At 45.2% G+C, this 20,445-nt stretch overlaps 1 protein-coding gene across 3 annotated transcripts in view; it reads right to left on the reverse strand.

Moving 5' to 3' along the window:
- AMOT (angiomotin) overlaps positions 1 to 20,445 on the reverse strand; it is a 100,057-nt gene that overhangs the window by 10,645 nt on the left and 68,967 nt on the right. For all 3 annotated transcript variants that reach the window (XM_075007468.1, XM_075007469.1, XM_075007467.1), the window contains 2 exons: positions 10,603 to 10,752; positions 2,335 to 2,525 (listed from right to left, as the gene is read on the reverse strand). In XM_075007468.1, coding sequence (XP_074863569.1) covers positions 2,335 to 2,525; positions 10,603 to 10,752 — 341 coding nt within the window. The remainder of the gene's footprint in view (positions 1 to 2,334; positions 2,526 to 10,602; positions 10,753 to 20,445) is intronic.

Here is a 20,445-nt window from a genome sequence, read left to right on the forward strand (position 1 = left end):
AGTAAAGAGTTGTTCAAGGTCCCCATTTCTGGCTAAGGACCTCAAACTGGGAAAATCCATCTGCCAGCAATAAAGCAATAATAGAGACACCTTAAGTCACCAAAAACATGGGCCTATTCAACACACAATCCTGTGTCAGCTCATCTAAAGGGGAGTTTTTAAACCCAGAAAAGTTTGTGTATAGACAAAGATGTAGGGAAAATGGCGCCTCTGGATGACAGCCTAGATACAATCATTCTCTTTTAAACTAAACTATAGTGAAATTTACAGGTGATGATTTTAGATATGTGGTCCTCTCTCCTACAGGCTAGTGCTCACATGCATTGGGTACTGGTTGGATAAGGAGCACAGCTGGCCCAGTTTCACTTTAAACTTCTATGTAACACAGTTTGGGGACATGGACACCAAATGGGTTTAGATGCCTCTTTTGTGGTTTTGAGAATTTCAGCCCAAGTGTTACAGCAGGGTGAAAAGAGAGGTTACACTGACCTTATATAGCATCCAATATTTTCTACAATATGATGCAGGCAAATAAAAACAATACAGTAATATTACATCCCTTATTCACTTACATACCAATCATCAGGTTACACCATTATACCAGTGGGTCCCAACATTTTCAGTAACAGCACACTTCAATGAGACAAATAATTGCACAACACCCCCACTTTTTCAGCTGAATGAATTTACTTACATTTACTATAGTTAAGGCTTTACTAGAGAGGTTTGCAACATAGTAGTGTGTACAACAAGCTAAACAAGGATAAAATGGCATTGCTTTCATCCACCATAGAATACACTGTCTTTGACAAGTCAAAAGAAGTGGGGCAGGTGAATGCATGCCATGCTAGGGATATTGAGTAATTGAGTAACTGCTGAAAATTTCAGCACTTACTTGATTACTTGCTGGGGGTACGGGGAGGAAGAGGCTTCTCCAGAGTGCAGGCTTTTCACCAGCCTGTTCTGGCTGGGAAGAAACACTTCAGCTGCCTCCTGGCATGAAAAAAATTGAGAAGGGTGCTTTTGAAATTGGGGTTGTCTTTCAAAAGAACCCCATCTACATGGCTAGTTTGCAATTTGAAAGCAGCACTTTTGACACCCTGGTGGCCGCCATTATGCAAAAGAGGTGCTGAATAGTCATATAAGCACATCATTAGCATTTTTGACCAGCTTCATTTACATGTCCCTTCCAAAAGGGAGAGGTGTGTATAAGACATAGCCTTAGATGCCAGTGCAGTAATAGAGCTGTATCTTTAAGGACCAGCAGTTGGAAGAAAACTGGAAACTGACTCTGGAAACTGTTCTTGCTTGCTTACTTAAATACAACGTCAACTAGCTTAATGTGTCCTCCCCCCATATGTGACAACTGACAGACCACACTCCTATTTCTTAGTGCCTGCTGAAAATATAACATGGGGACGCATGTTAAAGAAGCCATTTAGAGAACCTCAGGCAAGCTGGAAAACAGTATACAGGGATCATCAATACATTCAGGTACCAGGCTGCTTCTGCAGAGAGAGAAGATAACCCTTTAAATGCAAACACAGTAGATGCTAAAACTCTCCTTGCTGTTTTCTGCCTATGACCCCATAGTAAGTTAAGAACGTAGGTAAAAGCACCAAAGTTGCAATAATATCTATATATTAATCCAGTTTGTGAAATGGCCTCAAATAAAGTTTCCATCAGGAAACAAGCATTGATTATCAATAAAATTCACCTGTAAGTTCTAACCAACTGCACTCCATTAGCAGCATTTGCTCACCAACTAACTGAAGCCTATTTGCACCAGTATTTCTGGATAGTCATCTTGGAATCTAAGTTAGATACCAAATTTCAGAAACGTTCCCTTCCCACAGATGATGCCATCGCCATACAGCCAAATGCTTGAAGTGGATTTCTCTGTGTGTGTGTGTGTCTGGTTAGCAGCCATGTTGTGGACAATACCACAAAGTAATGTGCAAAAAGCGCCCGAAGAACAAGCGTGGCATTCAGGCTGAAAGATGTGAATCACCCAGCTTCCCCCCCCTCACATGATTGGAGCAAGGACAGATTCTTGTAAATCTTTTTCTGCTCTACCATCTATTTTTGAGTCAAGCAGCTCAGTTGAATACTTGTATGAAAACACAGTTCTTCCAGTAAAGAGAACAGTCCCTTCAAAGTTTCTAAACGCTGACAACAAGGCAGGAAGCCCAGTGAAAACAATCCAAAAGTTTAGTTGATGACATGTAAAAGCAAGTGGAAGAGTCATGGAAAAGTGAGACTCAAGGTAAATTTGCTGGTAGAAAACTTGACATTCTACTGGAAAAATACCCTACTATAAATAGTCTTTTTTACCTCTGAGCAGCCACTGTAGCTGCCGCATCCAAAGCAAACTGTCTCATCACACTCTCCTCTAGGTACTTCTGTTCCCATTTCGTCATGTCAGCTTCCAGGGCAAGAATTCTTTCCTCCTTCTCCCGCAGGAGTTCCATAAGAGCTGTGGCGTTATACTCTGAGGTGCCGGCAGGCTGAGATGTTCCTTGACGCTTATTTTCAAAAGAACAAAATGCATCAGAATAGATTCACTTTGAGACAGTGGATAGAATTCTGTGACTTGTGTTATGCATGAGGTCAAACCAGATGATCATAACGGTCCCTACAAGTTTTAGAACCTGTAAGTCTCCAGCTGAGGCAAAACAGCTGAGTTTCACTAAACTCACTGAAAATATGTCAATTTACCTCAGCAGAGAATCTTGCCCATGAATAATTATATTTCATAAACAAAGCAACCCAATTAAAATGTTATATAATACCCACACACCACCACTATATTTAATCACACTGACACATACATCTATTTCATTCATTTATTCTGGGAAGCTGTAAAATGTTACTCAGATATGGTCCCTGAAGTCCATCCACACAGCCAAAATGATAGGGGTCCCAATTACAATACTGCTCCAGATTCACACTAACTGAAGAACTGATGCTACTTTCAATGGAATAAGCAAGATCTGAATCAGGCTGGAGTTTAACAATCATTGGTAATATTGTTTTGCCCAAATTAAGTTATGAATATGCAGGGTGGATAAGACCAAGTTACATCATAACTAAGTTACACAAATTTTTTTGCCTGTATTGAGCAGATTTCCAACACAGCTCCAATCACAAGATGCAGCATGTGATATTCATTTATTATGAGAAGAAACATAATTTGCGAGAAAACCAAGCTTAATTTATAACGGGAAGTGTCTAGCTCAATGGCAAAAAGCCACTCGAGGCAAGAGAACTAGAACCAGGAGGAGACAATGTATGAGACCCTTGTCATTTTTGCAAAATTAATCCCAGGTATTAGAAAAGGGCTTAGATAAAGTAATGTCATAGATAAAGTGGGATCACATGCTATACTTGGAAAGAGAGGAAAAAAGTAATTAAATTCTAAGAGGAAGTTTGGAACATAGATACATTTATTCCATTTGGAACCAATAAACCAAACAAAGGCATACCAGAAAATACAAAAAGATGTTTAAGATTTTCTATGCTAAAAGCTCAAAGAATAATATTAAACAGGAAAATGTTATATGGAGATCTTTCTTGGGAGTGCAAGACATTGTGCCCAGAAAGCTAGTTATGAATAGCTCATATAGCGTTATAAAAGAGAAGGAATCAAGCAGACAATCTAGCATGTGTGGCTGGAGGATTCAGACAATATATTTTACATTTTCTTTTTCAGTGGTATAAAGCAGAACCATGGTGTAAAACAGAAATCTTGTCACATCCACTTACAAGTTGTTGGTTTTCGGTAAACTCGTAATTTATAATTCTTAAATTATGTTAATTCCACATATTTTCCACGGTAACCTAGGGCTTAAACATTTGTTCCTACTCACACTTAACCCTACATTGCAGTTTAGAGACAAACACAACTAGAAACGTGTGTCTGGATCCTACCTACACCAGAATTTAAAATCACATGAGTTAATATATTTTAACATTGCTTAAAACAGGACTAAAAATTCAAATTCAATTCATGCTATCCCCAGAAAGAGAAGTTACTCACCGTAGTAACGGTGGTTCTTCGAGATGTGTCCCCGTGGGTGCTCCACGTTAGGTGTTGGGCTCGCCCCGGTACCGCAGGTCGGATCTTTCCAGCAGTTTCTGCCGGACTGCGCATGGGCCGGCGCGCGCAGCTCCCTTGCGCGCTCCCAGCCACGTGCGCAATCCGGTCCCCGCCAGTTCCTTGACCAACCGCATCGGATGCTCCTGCAAAACACTAAACAGAGATCTGAAGCGGGGAGGATGGGCGGGTGGTGAAGCACCCACGGGGACACATCTCGAAGAACCACCGTTACTACGGTGAGTAACTTCTCTTTCTTCCACGAGTGTCCCCGTGGGTGCTCCACGTTAGGTGACTACCCAGCAGTAAACCAAGATAGGAGGTGGGTAATCGGATTATGTGCAGCTTGTCCCCGAGAGGACCGCTGTCGAGAGACGGGTATCCTCTTGGAATACCCTGTGAAGGGCGTAATGTTTGGCGAAGGTGTCATAGGATGACCAGGTCGCCGCTCTGCAAATGTCTTTTAGCGCAACACCCTTGAAAAAGGCTGTTGATGCCGCCACCGCCCTAGTGGAGTGAGCCCTGGGCGGGGCCAGTAAAGGAGTCTTTTTGAGTTCGTAGCACATTTTTATGCAGGATACGATGTGCTTCGATATTCTCTGCGAAGAGAGACCTTCTCTTTTTAATTTGGGAGTGAGAGAGACTAGGAGTCTATCCGTTTTCTGGAAGGACTTAGTCCAGTCTATATAGAAAGCCAGCGCCCTCCTCACGTCCAGGAGGTGTAGGCACGCCTCTTTGTTAGAGTTATGAGGCTTTGGATAAAACGAGGGTAAAACTATAGGTTCGTTAATATGAAACTCTGAAGAAACTTTGGGAACAAAGGCTGGATGCAGCCGTAAGGTTACCGCCTCCTTGGAAAATACTGTGCAGGGTGGCGTTGCCATAACTGCCGCAAGCTCGCTCACCCTGAGAGCTAACGTGATTGAGAGAAGAAAGGTCGTCTTTATCGTAAGAAGATGGAGGGAAACCGTGGCTAAAGGTTCAAACGGTGGTCCCGTTAGCGCACTAAGCACCAGGTCCAAGCTCCACGAAGGTGGAAGCGGTTTCCGAGGGGGGTATAGGTTTACCAGCCCTTTGAGGAACCTGGTAACCATGGGATGGGCAAACACCATGTGCCCTTCCTCTTCATGTCTGAAAGCCGAAATAGCGGCAAGGTGGACCTTTAATGAGGATAGGGAGAGTCCTCCTCTCTTGAGGTCCAGTAAATACTCTAATATCACAGGTATAGGCACAGCAAGGGGGGTTAACTGTTTGGTAGAACACCATGCAGTGAAGCGAGTCCATTTCTCCTTGTAGGTCTTCCTGGTGGAAGTCCTCCTGCTACTTTCTAGGACTTGTTGCACTTCCTCCGTACATGTGCTCTCTAGGGAGCTGAGCCATGGATTAACCATGCCTGTAGTTGTAGGCCTCGGGGGTGTGGATGCACTATGGACCCCTGAGCTTGCATGAGCAGATCCGGCGCCACCGGGAGGGGCATCGGTGGACGGTCCAACATGCGCAGGAGTAAGGGGAACCATTGCTGTCGATCCCACGTTGGGACTACTAGGATCATTCGGGCTCCCTCTCTCCTGGCTTTCTGCAAGACTTTGTGGATAAGCACTGTGGGAGGAAATGCGTAAAGCAGGGGGCCCCTCCACGAGATCGCGAATGCGTCCCCCAGGGACCCCTGTCCCAGTCCTGCCCTGGAGCAGTATCGTGGGCACTTCTTGTTGTGTTGAGTGGCAAACAGGTCTATCTGGGGAAAACCCCATGCATGAAAGATCGGTCGTAGCAGATCGGAATGGATCTCCCACTCGTGCGTGAGTGCGAAGCGCCTGCTCAGCTGGTCTGCCTTCACATTGTGAGCGCCTGGTAAGTACGAGGCTTTCAAGATTATATTGTTGGCGATGCACCAGTTCCACAACAGGACTGCTTCCGCACATAAGGCACGGGACCGAGCTCCTCCTTGCCGATTTATATAAAACATAGTGGAGGTATTGTCTGTACTGATCCTGACTACTTTGCCTTGTATATGGTCTCGAAAGTGTCTGCAGGCGTTGAACACTGCTCTGAGCTCCAGTATATTTATGTGCAGTGACTGTTCCGTGGAGGACCACAGTCCTTGCGTCACCTCTTCGCCCATGTGTGCTCCCCACCCTATGTGGGAGGCGTCTGTAGTGAGGAAAACCGATATTTGTGGTTGGTGAAAGGGCACCCCTGTTAGCATGTTCTTGGGGTTCACCCACCATTGCAGGGATCTGCGCACCTCTGTCGTGGGCGACACCACCCTGTGAACGGTATATGCTGCCGGTTTGTAGACGCTCACCAGCCAGTGCTGCATGCTGCACATGTGTAACCTGGCGTTCTGTACTACGAACGTTGCTGCTGCCATGTGGCCCAGCAGCTGTAAGCACGTCAGAACCGGCACCGTAGGGCTGAAGGTGATGACCTGCACGAGGGAACCGATGGCTCGAAAGTGTGTCTTTGGTAGATAAACCCTTGCTGTGATAGAATTTATACGTGCCCCTATGAACTCTATGTCCTGTGTGGGGTCTATCTTTGATTTTGCCAGATTGATGACCAGGCCCAGCGAAGAGAACATGCCTGCTGTGACGCGTATCATGCGAAGTACCTCCTCCTTCGAGGCCCCTTTCAGTAGGCAGTCGTCCAGATATGGGAATATAAACACCCCCTGTCTGTGCAGGTAGGCTGACACCACTGCCAAGGTCTTGGTGAAGACTCTGGGGGCCGAGGAGAGGCCGAACGGCAGAACCTTGTATTGAAAATGTTCTTTGCCTACCATAAACCGGAGAAAGCGTCTGTGAGCCGGGTGGATAGTTATGTGGAAATACGCGTCCTGTAAGTTGCGGGCTGCGAACCAATCTCCATCGTCCAGTACCGTAAGTATAGAGGCGACTGTAATCATCCGAAAGCATTGCTTGCGCAGGTACCAGTTGAGGCCCCGAAGATGTAGAATGGGCCTCCAGCCTCCTGTCTTTTTTTCCGCAAGGAAATATCTGGAGTAGAACCCTTTCCCTCGAAGTTGCTCCAGCACTCTTTCCACTGCCCCTATGAGTATGAGATGGTCTACCTCCTGCTTGAGTCTCGCTTCGTGGGACACATCCTTTAGGTGGGGTCTGGGTGGAGGTAGTGGCGGTGGGAGCAACTGGAAGGGGATCGCGTACCCCGTGGCTATGATCTCCAGTACCCATTTGTCTGTGGTGATCCTTTGCCACTGGTCGTAGAATGGTCGGAGGCGATGGTGGAATAATAGCTTCGGATGACACTGCACGATGGTAGTGATGGTGCAGCCCTGGATCTGTGTGTCAAACTTGTGGCCTTTGGCCCTGCCCCGAGGATGCACGGCTCTGTTGGGAACGTCGCCTGGGAGTTCTATATTGCTGGTGCTGTTGATGTCGCCCTTGCTCATAACCCCTGAGGTACTGGAGACGCTGTGGTTGATACTGGTACCGTCTTTGCTGAGGGTGATACTTTTTCTTCCTGTATGGAGGGGTGTAAATCCCCAAGGTCCTAAGAGTAGCTCTTGAATCTTCACTGGAATGAAGGACCGAGTCGGCTGATTCAGCAAACAGCTTCTGCGTGTCAAAGGGGAGATCGACGATCTTCACCTGCAAATCCCTCGGGATACCCGATGTTTGGAGCCAGGACTCCCTGTGCATGACCACTGCCATAGCTGTTGAGCGTGCTGCCGTGTCTGCTACGTCTAGGGCGATCTGAACTCCCGTCCTTGAGGCTGTGTAGCCTTCCTGCACGATGGCCTTGAGCACCGGCTTCTTGTCCTCTGGAAATGAGTCCATGAGGGAAGTCAGCCTGGAGTAGTCGTCAAAATTATGGTTCGCTAGATGAGCTGCGTAATTCGCCATTCTCAGCAGTAGGGTACAGGAGGAGTAGACCTTTCTGCCGAACAACTCTAGTTTCTTGGCGTCTTTGTCCATTCCCCCTGTCTTGAACTGAGAAGTTTTCGACCTCTGTTGAGACGATTCCACCACCAGAGAATTTGGTTGCGGGTGGCTGAACAGGAACTCCATGCCCTTCGCCGGGACGAAGTATTTCTTGTCCGCTCTCTTGTTTATAGGCGGAATGGACGCAGGGGTCTGCCATATCGTGGTGGCGGACTCCATGATTGCTTCATCGAGTGGTATAGCTATTTTGGAGGAGGCCGGAGGTCTCAGGTTTTTAAGGAGCTTATGGTGCTTCTCCTGCACCTCTGCTGTTTGGATGCCTTGCGTGAAGGCCACCCTTTTAAACAGCTCTTGGAACTGTTTGAGATTGTCCAGAGGATGGACGTCCCCTGGGGCCATGGCCTCGTCAGGGGAAGATAGCAAGGAACCGCTAGGGTAAGCCTCTCTGGACCCCTCTGGGTCCTGCTGACGGTGATACATCCGCTCGCTGGAAGCTTACGAGGGAAAATCTCGGGGTTCCAGAATCACCTCCTCTTGAAATGTCTGTGTCTCTGTCCCCGTTCGCGATTGCCCTCAGGCATATGGAACCGTCTGGGGGATCTGTCCCCGGGAGTATGCCTATGGTGTCTATGTCCCGCGTGATAGGGGCGACCATGGCAACACGGGCACTGCTGCTGAGATGGGGACCTGGACCACTCTCGAGGCGCATACCCCCTGCGCCTGGGGGAGCGAGATCGTCTGGATAATTGAGATACTGACTTTTGGTAGTACTCCAAAGGTTCAAAGCCCAAAAAGGGCAAAGGTGGTCCGAGCCATGGTGAGGCTGGCTGTAGGAACAGGGATGGGGGCTCAGGATAGGCTGGGGGTGACCCCTGCCTTCTTGTTGGGGTCCGCACCATGAGCGGAGGGCTCAGAACGAGCAGCCCTGCAGCCCTGTCTGGAGAGGGGCTGCGGTGCCGAGTTTTCTGTGCTGCCTTTCCCCTCCCCTGCGGGGCTGGCTCCACCCGCTTTCGCGTCGGGGATCTCGGCCCTGTTGTCTGCGCCGTGCTTGGCACGCTCCGCTGCGGTGCCGCGCGGGTGGTCTCCCCCGGTGCCTGCAGGCCGCGTGCCTGCACGCTCTGCACCGCCGGTTCCCTGGGCATCGGTGCCACTGCCTGCGGTGCCGCCGGTTCCGGCGCTTGCCTGGCCGCCACCCTGCCTGCGGTGCGGGGCGGCTGTTTGATTATCGGAGGCTCAGCCTCTGCCACATGCATCTCCGCGCCGTCGCCGCTCAGCTGTAACTGCGGCTGGGGGCTATGCGCTCCACCCGTCCCGCTCACTGTGGCTGCCGGCAGGGATCGGGTTGGTGAGAGCTTCCTCTGTTTTTGCGCTGATGGGGTGAGGGAGGCAGCTTTCCTTTTATGGGCCCCTGTGGGTCCCTCCTGCTGCGGCCGCTCCGGCACGTCTGGCTGGAGGGCCTTGTCGAAGAGCAGCATTTTGAGCCGCATCTCCCTGTCCTTCCTTGCTCTGGCTGTGAGCTTAGCGCAGAAGGAACATTTCTGGGTGACATGAGATTCCCCAAGGCACCTTATACACTGACTGTGCCCGTCGGAGGCCGGCATCGCTTCGCGACATGACTCACACTTTTTGAATCCTGAAGAGGACATTATGGTGAGTCTTTGAGATGTTAATAGGGTACTTAGCACCTTCTCTGTGCCTGTTCCCCTCTCTGACTCAGCCTGCTGCGGCAGGAGGCCTAATGGCCCGACGTCCCCGGGCCTCCGGTGCTCCGCTTGTTACTAAGACTGGAAGCTTTACTCCTTCCTTTTTTTTTTTGGAAAACAATAACAAGCTAACTTAATCTAAAAGACTGAAAAAGAAACTCTAAAACACTTTAAGAACGTTAAATACGCCGACTCTGGCCGTAGCCTGAGCGGATTCCATCTGCAGCCGATGGCGGTTAAAGAGGAACTGGCGGGGACCGGATCACGCATGTGGCTGGGAGTGTGCAAGGGAGCGGCGCGCGCTAGCGCATGCGTGGTCCGGCAGAAACTGCTGGAAAGATCCGACCTACGGAGCCAGGGCGAGCCCGACACCTAACGTGGAGCACCCACGGGGACACTCGTAGAAGAAAAAATGTTTTCCTTTCTTCCTCGTGTAAAAGTAGGCTAGAAGCAAACTGTTAGAGCACATTGTACGTTAGTGGTTAACAAATTTCATCAACAGCATTTCTGTTATCAGGCTTCAAAAGCCTTCTGTCTTCAGGCTACTGTCTGAGGGTGTGTGAACAGATGTGACCACCCAACAAATCCTGGTGAGTGTCTTAAAATCTTACTACAAATTAAAATACTGAGCAGGAACCACTAAGAGCCCAGAACAATTTCTATATACAGGTCCACGTTACTCTGGGGTAGAACTGAAAGGTTTACTCAATTGAATGAAACCAATACCAACCCATCAAGGTTAATGGCAAACTTTTGCAAGGGAATTTTTTGCTATAAGTTACATACTAAAGAGGGAAAAGATCATAGGCCGCTACACGTTTTGTGAATAGTCAGACAGGAAAATCTCACATAAAATATATTTCAAGAAAAAGGTGCTCAATTCATGGAAAATTCTGGTTACCTGCTGCATCCGGAGGGACTCCAGTTCTCTCTCCAATCGGGTTCGGAGCCGGTGCTCCAGCTGTTCTCGCTTCTCACAAGCTGCCTGCAGCTGAACCAATGCCTGCTGCATCTTCTCCACCTTCTCAACGTAGACCTGCTTCTTTTTCAGCTGAAACAAGAAGACAATGATCATAACTTTAGTCCCCACTTGCTCCTGGTTCTTTCCTTTTCTCTCCTTCTCCATTACAATTAGGCCCTATACAGATACCCATATACCCTCCCAACCCCAGTGCCGTAGTACCTGAGAAGTCACAAACCTTAAATATCTCCTTAGCCTCACTGTGAGACAAGGAAGGATTACCTCTGTTTTACAGATGGGGATCTTAAGCACAGAGAGCTTAAGTGACTTGCCCAAAGTCATAAAGACCACCTGTGTTAAAACCAGGTACAGTAGTCCCTCGAGTTACGCATAAGTTGGGAGGGTAGCTTTTTTCCTCTGGCAGAATGCTATCTACATAAGCAAGCCCAATCTGTTTTATCCAGACCCTGGTACTACCAGATCACAGCAAACTCCCCCAGAACAGTAGTGTTCTCAGTAATTGGATTTTACTTTGGGGAATTTCAGTGTGGTACTATTTACAGTAGAAAATCTATGATATTTAAATACTATAGCAGAGCATACCCAAGGGTGATGCTATAATATGGATTGGCCTTAATCATATGGAGAGGCCCAAATCACGTTATATATGTGAAGGAACTATAGCCCAATTCAGTTTGAAGTATTTAAATACAGTGGATACTGCAATCCAAATGAAGCCTATAACATAGCTATAAAGAGGCTCGCCAGAGGAGAAAAATGCAAACACAGCTATTATAAGCTGTGTTGGGGCTTCGAGTGTTGGGCAGGGCCCAAAATTATATAATCTACTCTACCCATGGGGGAGTTCTGCATCACTGCAGTGCAGCAGAAAAATGCTTCCCCCTGTCAGATTCTCTTTGCTTCCATGAAGAAAACAGTTTCTGCGGGGAAGCAAAGAGAAACTGCACCAGTCCCCTAATCCTCTTCACCTGCAAACTCCCACTCCTCTTGGACCAAGCTCCTGTGCATCCAAATTGCCCCACATACATCAAATGCACCACACAGAACCCTGTTACCCTTAAGGGAATACTGTGCCAAAATTTTTAAATGCTGCAAAGTTCTGCATATTTTATTTGTCAAAATGCCACACTTTAATTACACCATTTTCAATTATTTTGGTAATTTATTGCCCAAAACACTTGTCAGCAAATAATTCAAGAGTGGGGAGATTATTGTGTTATTCTGATAAATAAAATATGCACCATGTTAATATATGATGCTCAGACTTTTTAATTTGCTGGTGAATTTTTAATTATTTTTGGCATAGAAGTCAGAACACACTAATGGCTCAAAAAGGCAGTACTTCACAACAGAGTCAGAGCCCAATTTTCAGGGAACACTACTGCACAATTTAGATTCTCCTTATTTCGCCATGTCATCCCTCAAAAAATTGTCATCATATGCTTCTCATTCCCTCTGCAACAAACCACTGTATACAGTGCTTAACTTGTAATGAAAGCAATGCCAAGGCTCAAGAGGTTTTTACACTTTCATAACTGATGCCACAAGCCCAGAGGTGCCAGGGCTATGAACAGCCAAGCCTAGAGGATCAGCCCTGGCAAGTCCTGGCACAAGTTAAGTACTGACTATCGAGAACCCAGTGTGAGTTGTACAGTAGGTAAACTTCAGGAAGTAACATCATATTTTCCATCAATCTCAAGTCTGGTATCATTTATTCCTAAACTTAGCAGACGCCTAATCTTACATTATGATGTGTTGCTATCCTGAGCTGCGTCTACACGCGCACGCTACTTCGAAGTAGCGGCACCAACTTCGACGTTAGGCGGCGAGACGTCGAAGTCGCTAACCTCATGAGGAGATAGGAATAGCGCCCTACTTCGACGTTCAACGTCGAAGTAGGGACCGTGTAGACGATCCGCGTCCCACAACGTCGAAATTGCTGGGTCCTCCATGGCGGCCATCAGCTGGGGGGTTGAGAGATGCTCTCTCTCCAGCCCCTGCGGGGCTCTATGGTCACCGTGGGCAGCAGCCCTTAGCCCAGGGCTTCTGGCTGCTTCTGCGGCAGCTGGGGATCTATGCTGCAGGCACAGGGTCTGCAACCAGTTGTCAGCTCTGTGTATCTTGTGTTGTTTAGTGCAACTGTGTCTGGGAGGGGCCCTTTAAGGGAGCGGCTTGCTGTTGAGTCCGCCCTGTGACCCTGTCTGCAGCTGTGCCTGGCATCCGTATTTCGATGTGTGCTACTTTGACGTGTAGACGTTCCCTCGCTGCGCCTATTTCGATGTTGGGCTGAGCAACGTCGAAGTTGAACATCGACGTTGCCGGCCCTGGAGGACGTGTAGATGTTATTCATCAAAATAGACTATTTCGATGTCGCAACATCGAAATAAGCTATTTCGATGTTGGCTGCACGTGTAGACGTAGCCCTAGAGGGTTTTCCAGAGGCAGGTATTTTATTATACAGGCAATATAAAAAGTGAGTTACTCAACCAAAGATTTCTCAAACAGGCAGGTAGAGTAAATCAGCGTTTTTACCTCTCAATTGCTCAAGATTTCAAATGTATTTGGATCAGGAGATGTAAGAACATTTTAATGCAATTTTACATTAAACTCTTGCTATTAAAAATACTGATTAAAAATGATGAGGCCCCTATTCAACCAAGGATCTCAAAGTGCTTTACAAACATTAAACTAAAGTGTTTAATTCCCCAGTAAGGTGGGTATTACTGAGCCCATTTTACAGTTCAGTTAAAGTGATTGCCAAAGCCCATATACAGTAAGTCAGCAGCAGTGACAATAACAAAAACACGAAATAGAGGCTACAAATCTGGAGCTATCTGCTTTGTGTCCACAAATGTGGATGCAGATATCCGCTGCTCATTTTTACAGCTATGGATGTGGATTCAGATACAAATTTTGTATCTAGGACAGTACAAATTTGCAGATATACTTTATATCCATTGAAGTGGATGCAGATATCCATGGCTCATTTTTTGCAGATGTGGATGCAGACACAAATTTGTATCTGTGCACGGCTCTAACCAGGATTTTCTGGTTCCTAGTCCCTTGACTTTTGCAGAAGTCATACTTCCTGTACAAATGCAGGTACAGTATGATAAAGTACTTGGGAAAATGCAAAAGAAAATCTATAATTCAGAAATCAAGCTTCCAGGAAAATTAGTAATTATTGGGATCTCTCTAATTATCTTATACATAAGATAAACTAAATCTCTCAGGGCTCTCAGTAATACCCAATGAATTATTATATTGCCAAAATCTTGTAAAGCACAATTTTTTAAAAAAGCAGCTGATCACCTGCTGAAAGGAAAAAAAAATACGAGTTTTACATTTAAATAAATGCAAGAAGGTGCGTGGATTAAGGTTTCAGCCTACAGTCAAGAAATACCAAGAGCCCAGCCAAAAGAGAATTAGGCCACAGAAATCTAACTGAAATGTTCACTTTAAAAAACGTTCCCAAGAGCTGAACCTGTAAGTGAAATGTTGTAACACAGGTGATTGCTCAACGTATTTGCATTGCCTGTACACGTTTAACTAATGTACCAAACCTGAAGTACAGGCATGGCTTGCTCAGTGGCATTTCATGAAGTTAGATTTCTTTTCCTCTTCTAAAACTCACTGAGTTTTCCTTTCCATGTCAAGCACCATTAAGTACAGAAAAATAAATTGAAAAAACGCTTCAGTCCAGACTGAAGCCAAAAAAGCCTTAAAGCATCTGTGTTCAGAAAAATTAGAATATGTTCAATAAATCTTAACATCGCTTGGATAGGTCTGCACTGCAGGGTGTAACTGCAGTGTGGGCAGGAATACCCATGCTAGCCTTAATCTAGCTAACACAGGCAACAGTAATGCAAACATGTGGCAGCACTGGTCAGCAGCGGCTAGCAAGCCCACTACAGAATCGAGAAATGCAGAGTTTGCACATATCCTCAAGAAGTCATCAGGTCCAGCTCCCTATACTGAGGCAGGCTCAAGTGAACCTAAACTATCCCCGATGCGTGTTTGTCAAAACTGATCTTAATAGCCATCACTAAGGATTGATTCCCCAACCTTCCTTGGAAGCCTATTCCTGAGTATAAATATCTTTATAGTCAAACTCTTTCCTAATGTCTAACCTGAATCTCCCTTGCAGCAGGTTAAGGCCATTACTTCTTGCCCTACTTTCAAGTGAACACAGAGAACAATTGCTCACAGTCCCCTTTATAATAACCCTCAAAATATTTGAAGACTTATCAGGTCCCTTTTCAATTGTCTTTTCTCAAGATTTTTAACATTTCCTCACAGGTCTATTTTTAGAAAACTATTTTTGCTCTTCCCTGGACTCTCTCCCATTTGTGCACATCTTTCCTAAAGAGTAGCATTCAAAATTGGACACAATACACTAGCTGAGCCCTCAGCAGTACAGGGCAATTACCTCCTGTTACTTATGCACAACACCCCTGTTAATGCACTCGTAGTAGGGTGGCTCCCTCACTTTAGCTAGAAAGCGATTAAAGCAGACAGGAAGGAGCCTACACAAAGCTCCACCCAATCAGCAGAAGTCTTACAGGAAGACAATCAACAGGCTGCTTGCTAGCGCAGCCCTTTCATAAGGGGATGCACAGCAGAGTAGAGGGCAGTTGGCTCCTGACCAGCAAGGGTGCAAGACTGGCTCTCAGCAGAGGAGAAATACCTTGGGCGGAGCAGAGCTGGGCAGGCTCAGGGGAGCAGAGAGAGAGAGAGAGGCTCTAGCCAACACCTACCAGTCTGTGGCCTTGATAAAGAGCCACTAAGATGCAAGGATCAAAGGGAAGTGGCCCAGGGAGTGCTGAGGGCAGTTAAAGAGAGTGAAAGAGGGCAGGACAAGGGTGCTGCCATAGGATCACTAGGCTGGGTCCCAGAGTAGTGGGTGGACCTGAGTTCCACCCCTTTCCCATTGTATTTCACCTTGCCATGTCGCTGCAGCATGGCCTAGACAGACTGCAGCTTGTCCCTGGGGCAAGGGGCTAGATTTTATGCAGCAGCTGGCCACAGAGCAGGGGGTGAGACTGAGGACTGCTGAGAATTCCGGAAAGGGGCAGAATGGAGTAATGAGCACTGCTGGAGTGATGGGGGTCCAAAGAAAGACAGCAGACTAAAGAGCGGAGCAATGACGGATGAGCCATCAGCCTGAAGAGGGTGCCCTAATGTGGAACAGAGCTAATTTCCAGCCGGAGGATCCAACCCAGACACAGAAAATTTTATTAGTCAATAGCATCGGACAGTTGTGAAAAAAACTCTCATTCAATTTGTGATCCACTATAGCCCTCAGATTCCTTTTCAGCACTACTACAACCTACATAGTTATTCCATATTTTGTAGTCGTGCATTTGATTTTTTCTTCCTAAGTGAAGTACTTTGCATTTGCCTGAACTGACTTTCATCTTGTTGAATTCAGACCAATTATACAATTTGCTCAGGCTGTTCTGAATCTAACCCTGTCTTTTAAAGCACCCGCAACCCTGGTTCTGGGAAGTTTGTTCTCTAGTTGCTAGCTCATGCTATTAGGTTTACACAGCTGTTTGTTACTTGGGCTAGCTACACTACAGCTAGCATGGAAATTCCTACCTATGCTACAATCACACCTTCATTTGTAGTGCAGACATACAGTTAGATGCCTTTGAAAATTTTACTTCCCTAAAGTATCTCCACTACCTTATGCACAAGGCACCATGCCATCTCTTAAAATTACTGTTCTCAATCAACACAATACATTCTAACTGGCAAAGTTATACAATGAAAAGGTCATTTTTTTCCAACTTTCATGTCTTCGCTATTATCACTATCAGCTTGTCACACTAAACTGTGATGCTCAATTCATCAGCTGCAGTCTTACTCCAGACATTTAGTGCTATTTTATCTTTTGGATGGATCTGTCCTCAATATAAAAAGGCCCAGGAATATTGCAGCCAAGCACAGAGGGATTTTATTATCACAAATCAAGAATGAGTGTATGTTTTCTTAAGGCTGGAATTGGAAACAGCATCTCTTGAACAATACCAACACGCTGCAGGCAAAACAGGCAAGCAATACAGCAGCAAGTCAAGGTTTGTTCTTTGCTAACTGTCGTGGTCCACCCCGCCTGCCAACAACTAAACAGAACTGGCAGCTCCGTGCCGATGGCCATAACAACATCTGCCATTTGGAAAGATGGCAGCAGTGCATGTTCAAATCCTTCCGCAACTGGCCTCTCTGTCAATAGGTGCTCCACTTAACACCTTTCTTGTGCTCTTGTGAAAATGAAGAGAGCAGCATCTGCCTCCGATTCCTTCCTTCCAGGAAGATTTGGAAACTGATGACTAAGTAGATGCAACTTTGGACCAATCACACTGCACGTCAGGAAGGGCCTACAAGGAAGTACTTTACCTTCATCACATCAGAGAGGTAGCCATGTTAGTTTGTGTCTTCAAAAACAAAAAGTCCTGTAGCACCTTATAGACTAACAGATATTTTGGAGCATAAGCTTTCACAGGCAGACCCGCTTCATCAGATGCATCTGATGAAGCGGGTCTTTGCCTGATGATGTGGGTCTTTGCCCACAAAAACTTATGCTCCAAAATATCTGTTAGTCTATAAGGTGCCACAGGACTTCGTTATTCATCACATCAGAGGCACCCTGAGTGTTCAATTTCTGCTTCACCAGCCCCTGGCTTCTACACTACTTCTTAAAATTTTCCCATGACCACTGACTTATGTAACACCCAGATGCAAATTTGAATGAATTTGGATGCTTTGGTTGCAAGCAGTACTCTATTTCATTGCATTATGATACAAAGTTAGCCAACATAAACCCTTACATTAATCTTTTCTCTTAGCGTGCTCTCAATTTTAATAGATCATGTGTGCTCCACTATGATTTATTTGTAAAAAGAAGATTGAGAACTATAAACACAAACATGACAAAACAGCAGATTTTTAAATTATACTGAATTTAACTGGGTAATAAATTAGCGTTCACATTATTCACAACAATAGCTTTTTGGGGGTGCTTTAAGTCGCAGAGAATTGTAGCAAAGTGCATTTCAATTACAGTGCTGTGAGGCTGCCAGGTTTTGTACAGCATCCCAGTACAACCATGCTAGGAGACAGAATATTCTCTACGGTACTTTGTACACTCTAACAGCACAGGGCTACATACATACCCTTTTAACTTCACTGCCTGGCTACTTTGCAAAGTTTATCTTCAGATACTTAAGGGCTTGTTTTAATTCTATCAGACATTTTAACTGTAGCAGTGATGTCTAATTTAGCCATTTAAAATAGTGTTGTGATTTTTCCAGGAAGAATTCCAAACCAACACTCTCCCTTCTAAAACATTCTTGCTCACGTCCTGCCACAGATGTCTAAGGCAACATAATAGGCAACAGAAATAAACTGAATAAAATTAAAATTGGTCAGTGAAATGCCCCCAAAATATTCCTTGGTCTCAAAATCAAGTAGCTTGTTCATTCTTTTTCTTTTACTGTGAAGACTGTTACTGCAATCAAGCGATTTCTGGTAAGTTTCAATCAAATAAAGAGCAGCAAGGCAGGCTAAGGATTCTAAAGCTACATTGTTCGAGAGAGTTCTGGCTGACCTGAGCAGTTCTTTGTTTCCAATTAAGTCAGAAAGATTTTATTGCTTAAAAATGACTGCCCATTGAAATCCATGGACTACAAGGCTTCCAGCAAAAGGAAATGAATCCGTCTCTCTGAACACACAGGAATGAAATAATTAAACAAATCTATTCACTGAGCTGTGGAGAGCAGGAACTAGCCTTCAAAGATCTTTATAGGGAAACATATTTAAAACACCCACTTCGCTGAACAATGCAGAGAATTCCTTAGCAATTCCAACCATCAGGCTACCTGAAATAGCCTTTGCCACACGGAGCATTTGATCAGACATGCAGAACTACTAGTCCAAGAATCAGTTACAGCAAAGAACAATGTGTTCCTATCCAGACAGAGGCAGCTGAATATTATTAGAATTGCTCACCAAAAGAGCCTGATTGGGAAAACTCCAGGCACCAAACACACACTGTTCATCCATTTCATTAAGCTCTTTAGAGACAAATCCTGAAATATCCTCCAAGGATCCAGAATATTGAAGTTAAACTAATGTTCTTTTATGGGACAAGGAAGTAGGTTGCAGAATGACAGCATAGATCACACCCATCCAGTGAGGAGCCCAGCTCTGCCAGGGGTTTCAGGTGCAGAGAACACAGGCAGTCAGGCAGAAGACACTTCCCTATACAGGTCTTTAGCTGCAAGGGGAGCACTATGAACACAACGGCTGCTGCATCCTTTGCTCCCTGGAGCAAATTCAGACAAGAAAGCAATGGCAGAAGAAAAGGAGGAGAATGGGATTCCTCCACTTCAAAGAGATGCATAGGTTCAGATCGGTTATACTCAGTAACTATTTCTGAGAGACAACCTCCAGCTTAACTAGCAATGATTTAGAAACCCTCCCAGTCATCACCCTTGTGATTTTGGACAGCACCATCAAAGCCAATTGGTAGCATAACAAAAAAGCAGTCCAGCAGCACTTTAAAGACTAACAGAATAATTAGTGGTCTGTCCCACGAAGCTCATCACCTAATAAATTATTCTGTTAGTCTTTAAAGTGCTACTGGACTGTTTTTTTTGTTTTGCTAGTATATAAACTAGCATGACTTTCTCTCTGTCACTATTCAATTGGTAACGTGTCAGCTTTTGTGTCCCATCCACCATTTTTGAGATTTTCAACATAGTTTTTAAATCTGTCCAATGTGTTTTGATTGTATAATAGATTTAGCCTAAAGCTGAATCAGTTCAGATGCAGCTGAAAATGTATTTACCCCCAGGAATTTTCTCACTACTGCTAAGACATACAAAGAAATAGACAAAGCATGTTTAACCCACCTCTCTCCCTCTCTGCTGTTGGAATATATTCCTGTAAGAGTCCTGTGAACCCTCAGCTTGACTGACTCCTCTGTTCCCGTAAGATGCCACTGGACACAGCAGGAGTTCATACTGAAGCAATTTGGTAATACTATCCTCATATTAGAGAGTAGGGTTTGATGCACGGGAATGTCATAATATGGTTTCTCCATTTGTTTCGGTTAAAGCCTCCTCAAAGCAACCTCTGGCAAATTACTAACAGGCAGAAACAGAGTTGGAAATGCAACAGTAAAAAAGCCATGTCTGTGTCCTTACAGAACAACAAGTCAGTAAAGATATGCACACACTAATTGGGGGAAAAAAGTAAAAGCACCTTTCCCTCCACCTCACTGCCATACACACATACACATGAAGCTTATTGTGCAAATAATGTATTTCCTTTAAAAATAAATGTTAAGTATGACATCTCAGATACAGTACATAAGATACACTAAACACCATTAAGAAGTCAACATTTCAACATATGTCCCCTACCCCTCTTCCTCAAAGTAAAATTCCTCTTGCACTGTAGACAAACCAGGAAAAACAGAGCTACCTTTGCTCTGGGTAGCTGGCTTATATTCACATTCTGAGGTTGTAATGTCTTATGTCTTCTAGAAGCTTCCTTTTCAAAGAATATTCCTTCACATTTTGCTTCCATGTCTTTTCCCAAAATACTGCATAAACAGGGAGGGGATGTTTTGCTTTACATTTAATAATCTATACATCTAGTGGCAATTGATTTACTTAGGAACTGTTTTCTTAAGGCAGTCTGGGTCTATTCAGTGGGGGGAACCAAGAACATGAAAGTTATACCCAGATAAAGTTA

Source organism: Carettochelys insculpta, chromosome 13, assembly GCF_033958435.1.
Source record: "Carettochelys insculpta isolate YL-2023 chromosome 13, ASM3395843v1, whole genome shotgun sequence".
Taxonomy (NCBI): Eukaryota; Metazoa; Chordata; order Testudines; family Carettochelyidae; genus Carettochelys; species Carettochelys insculpta.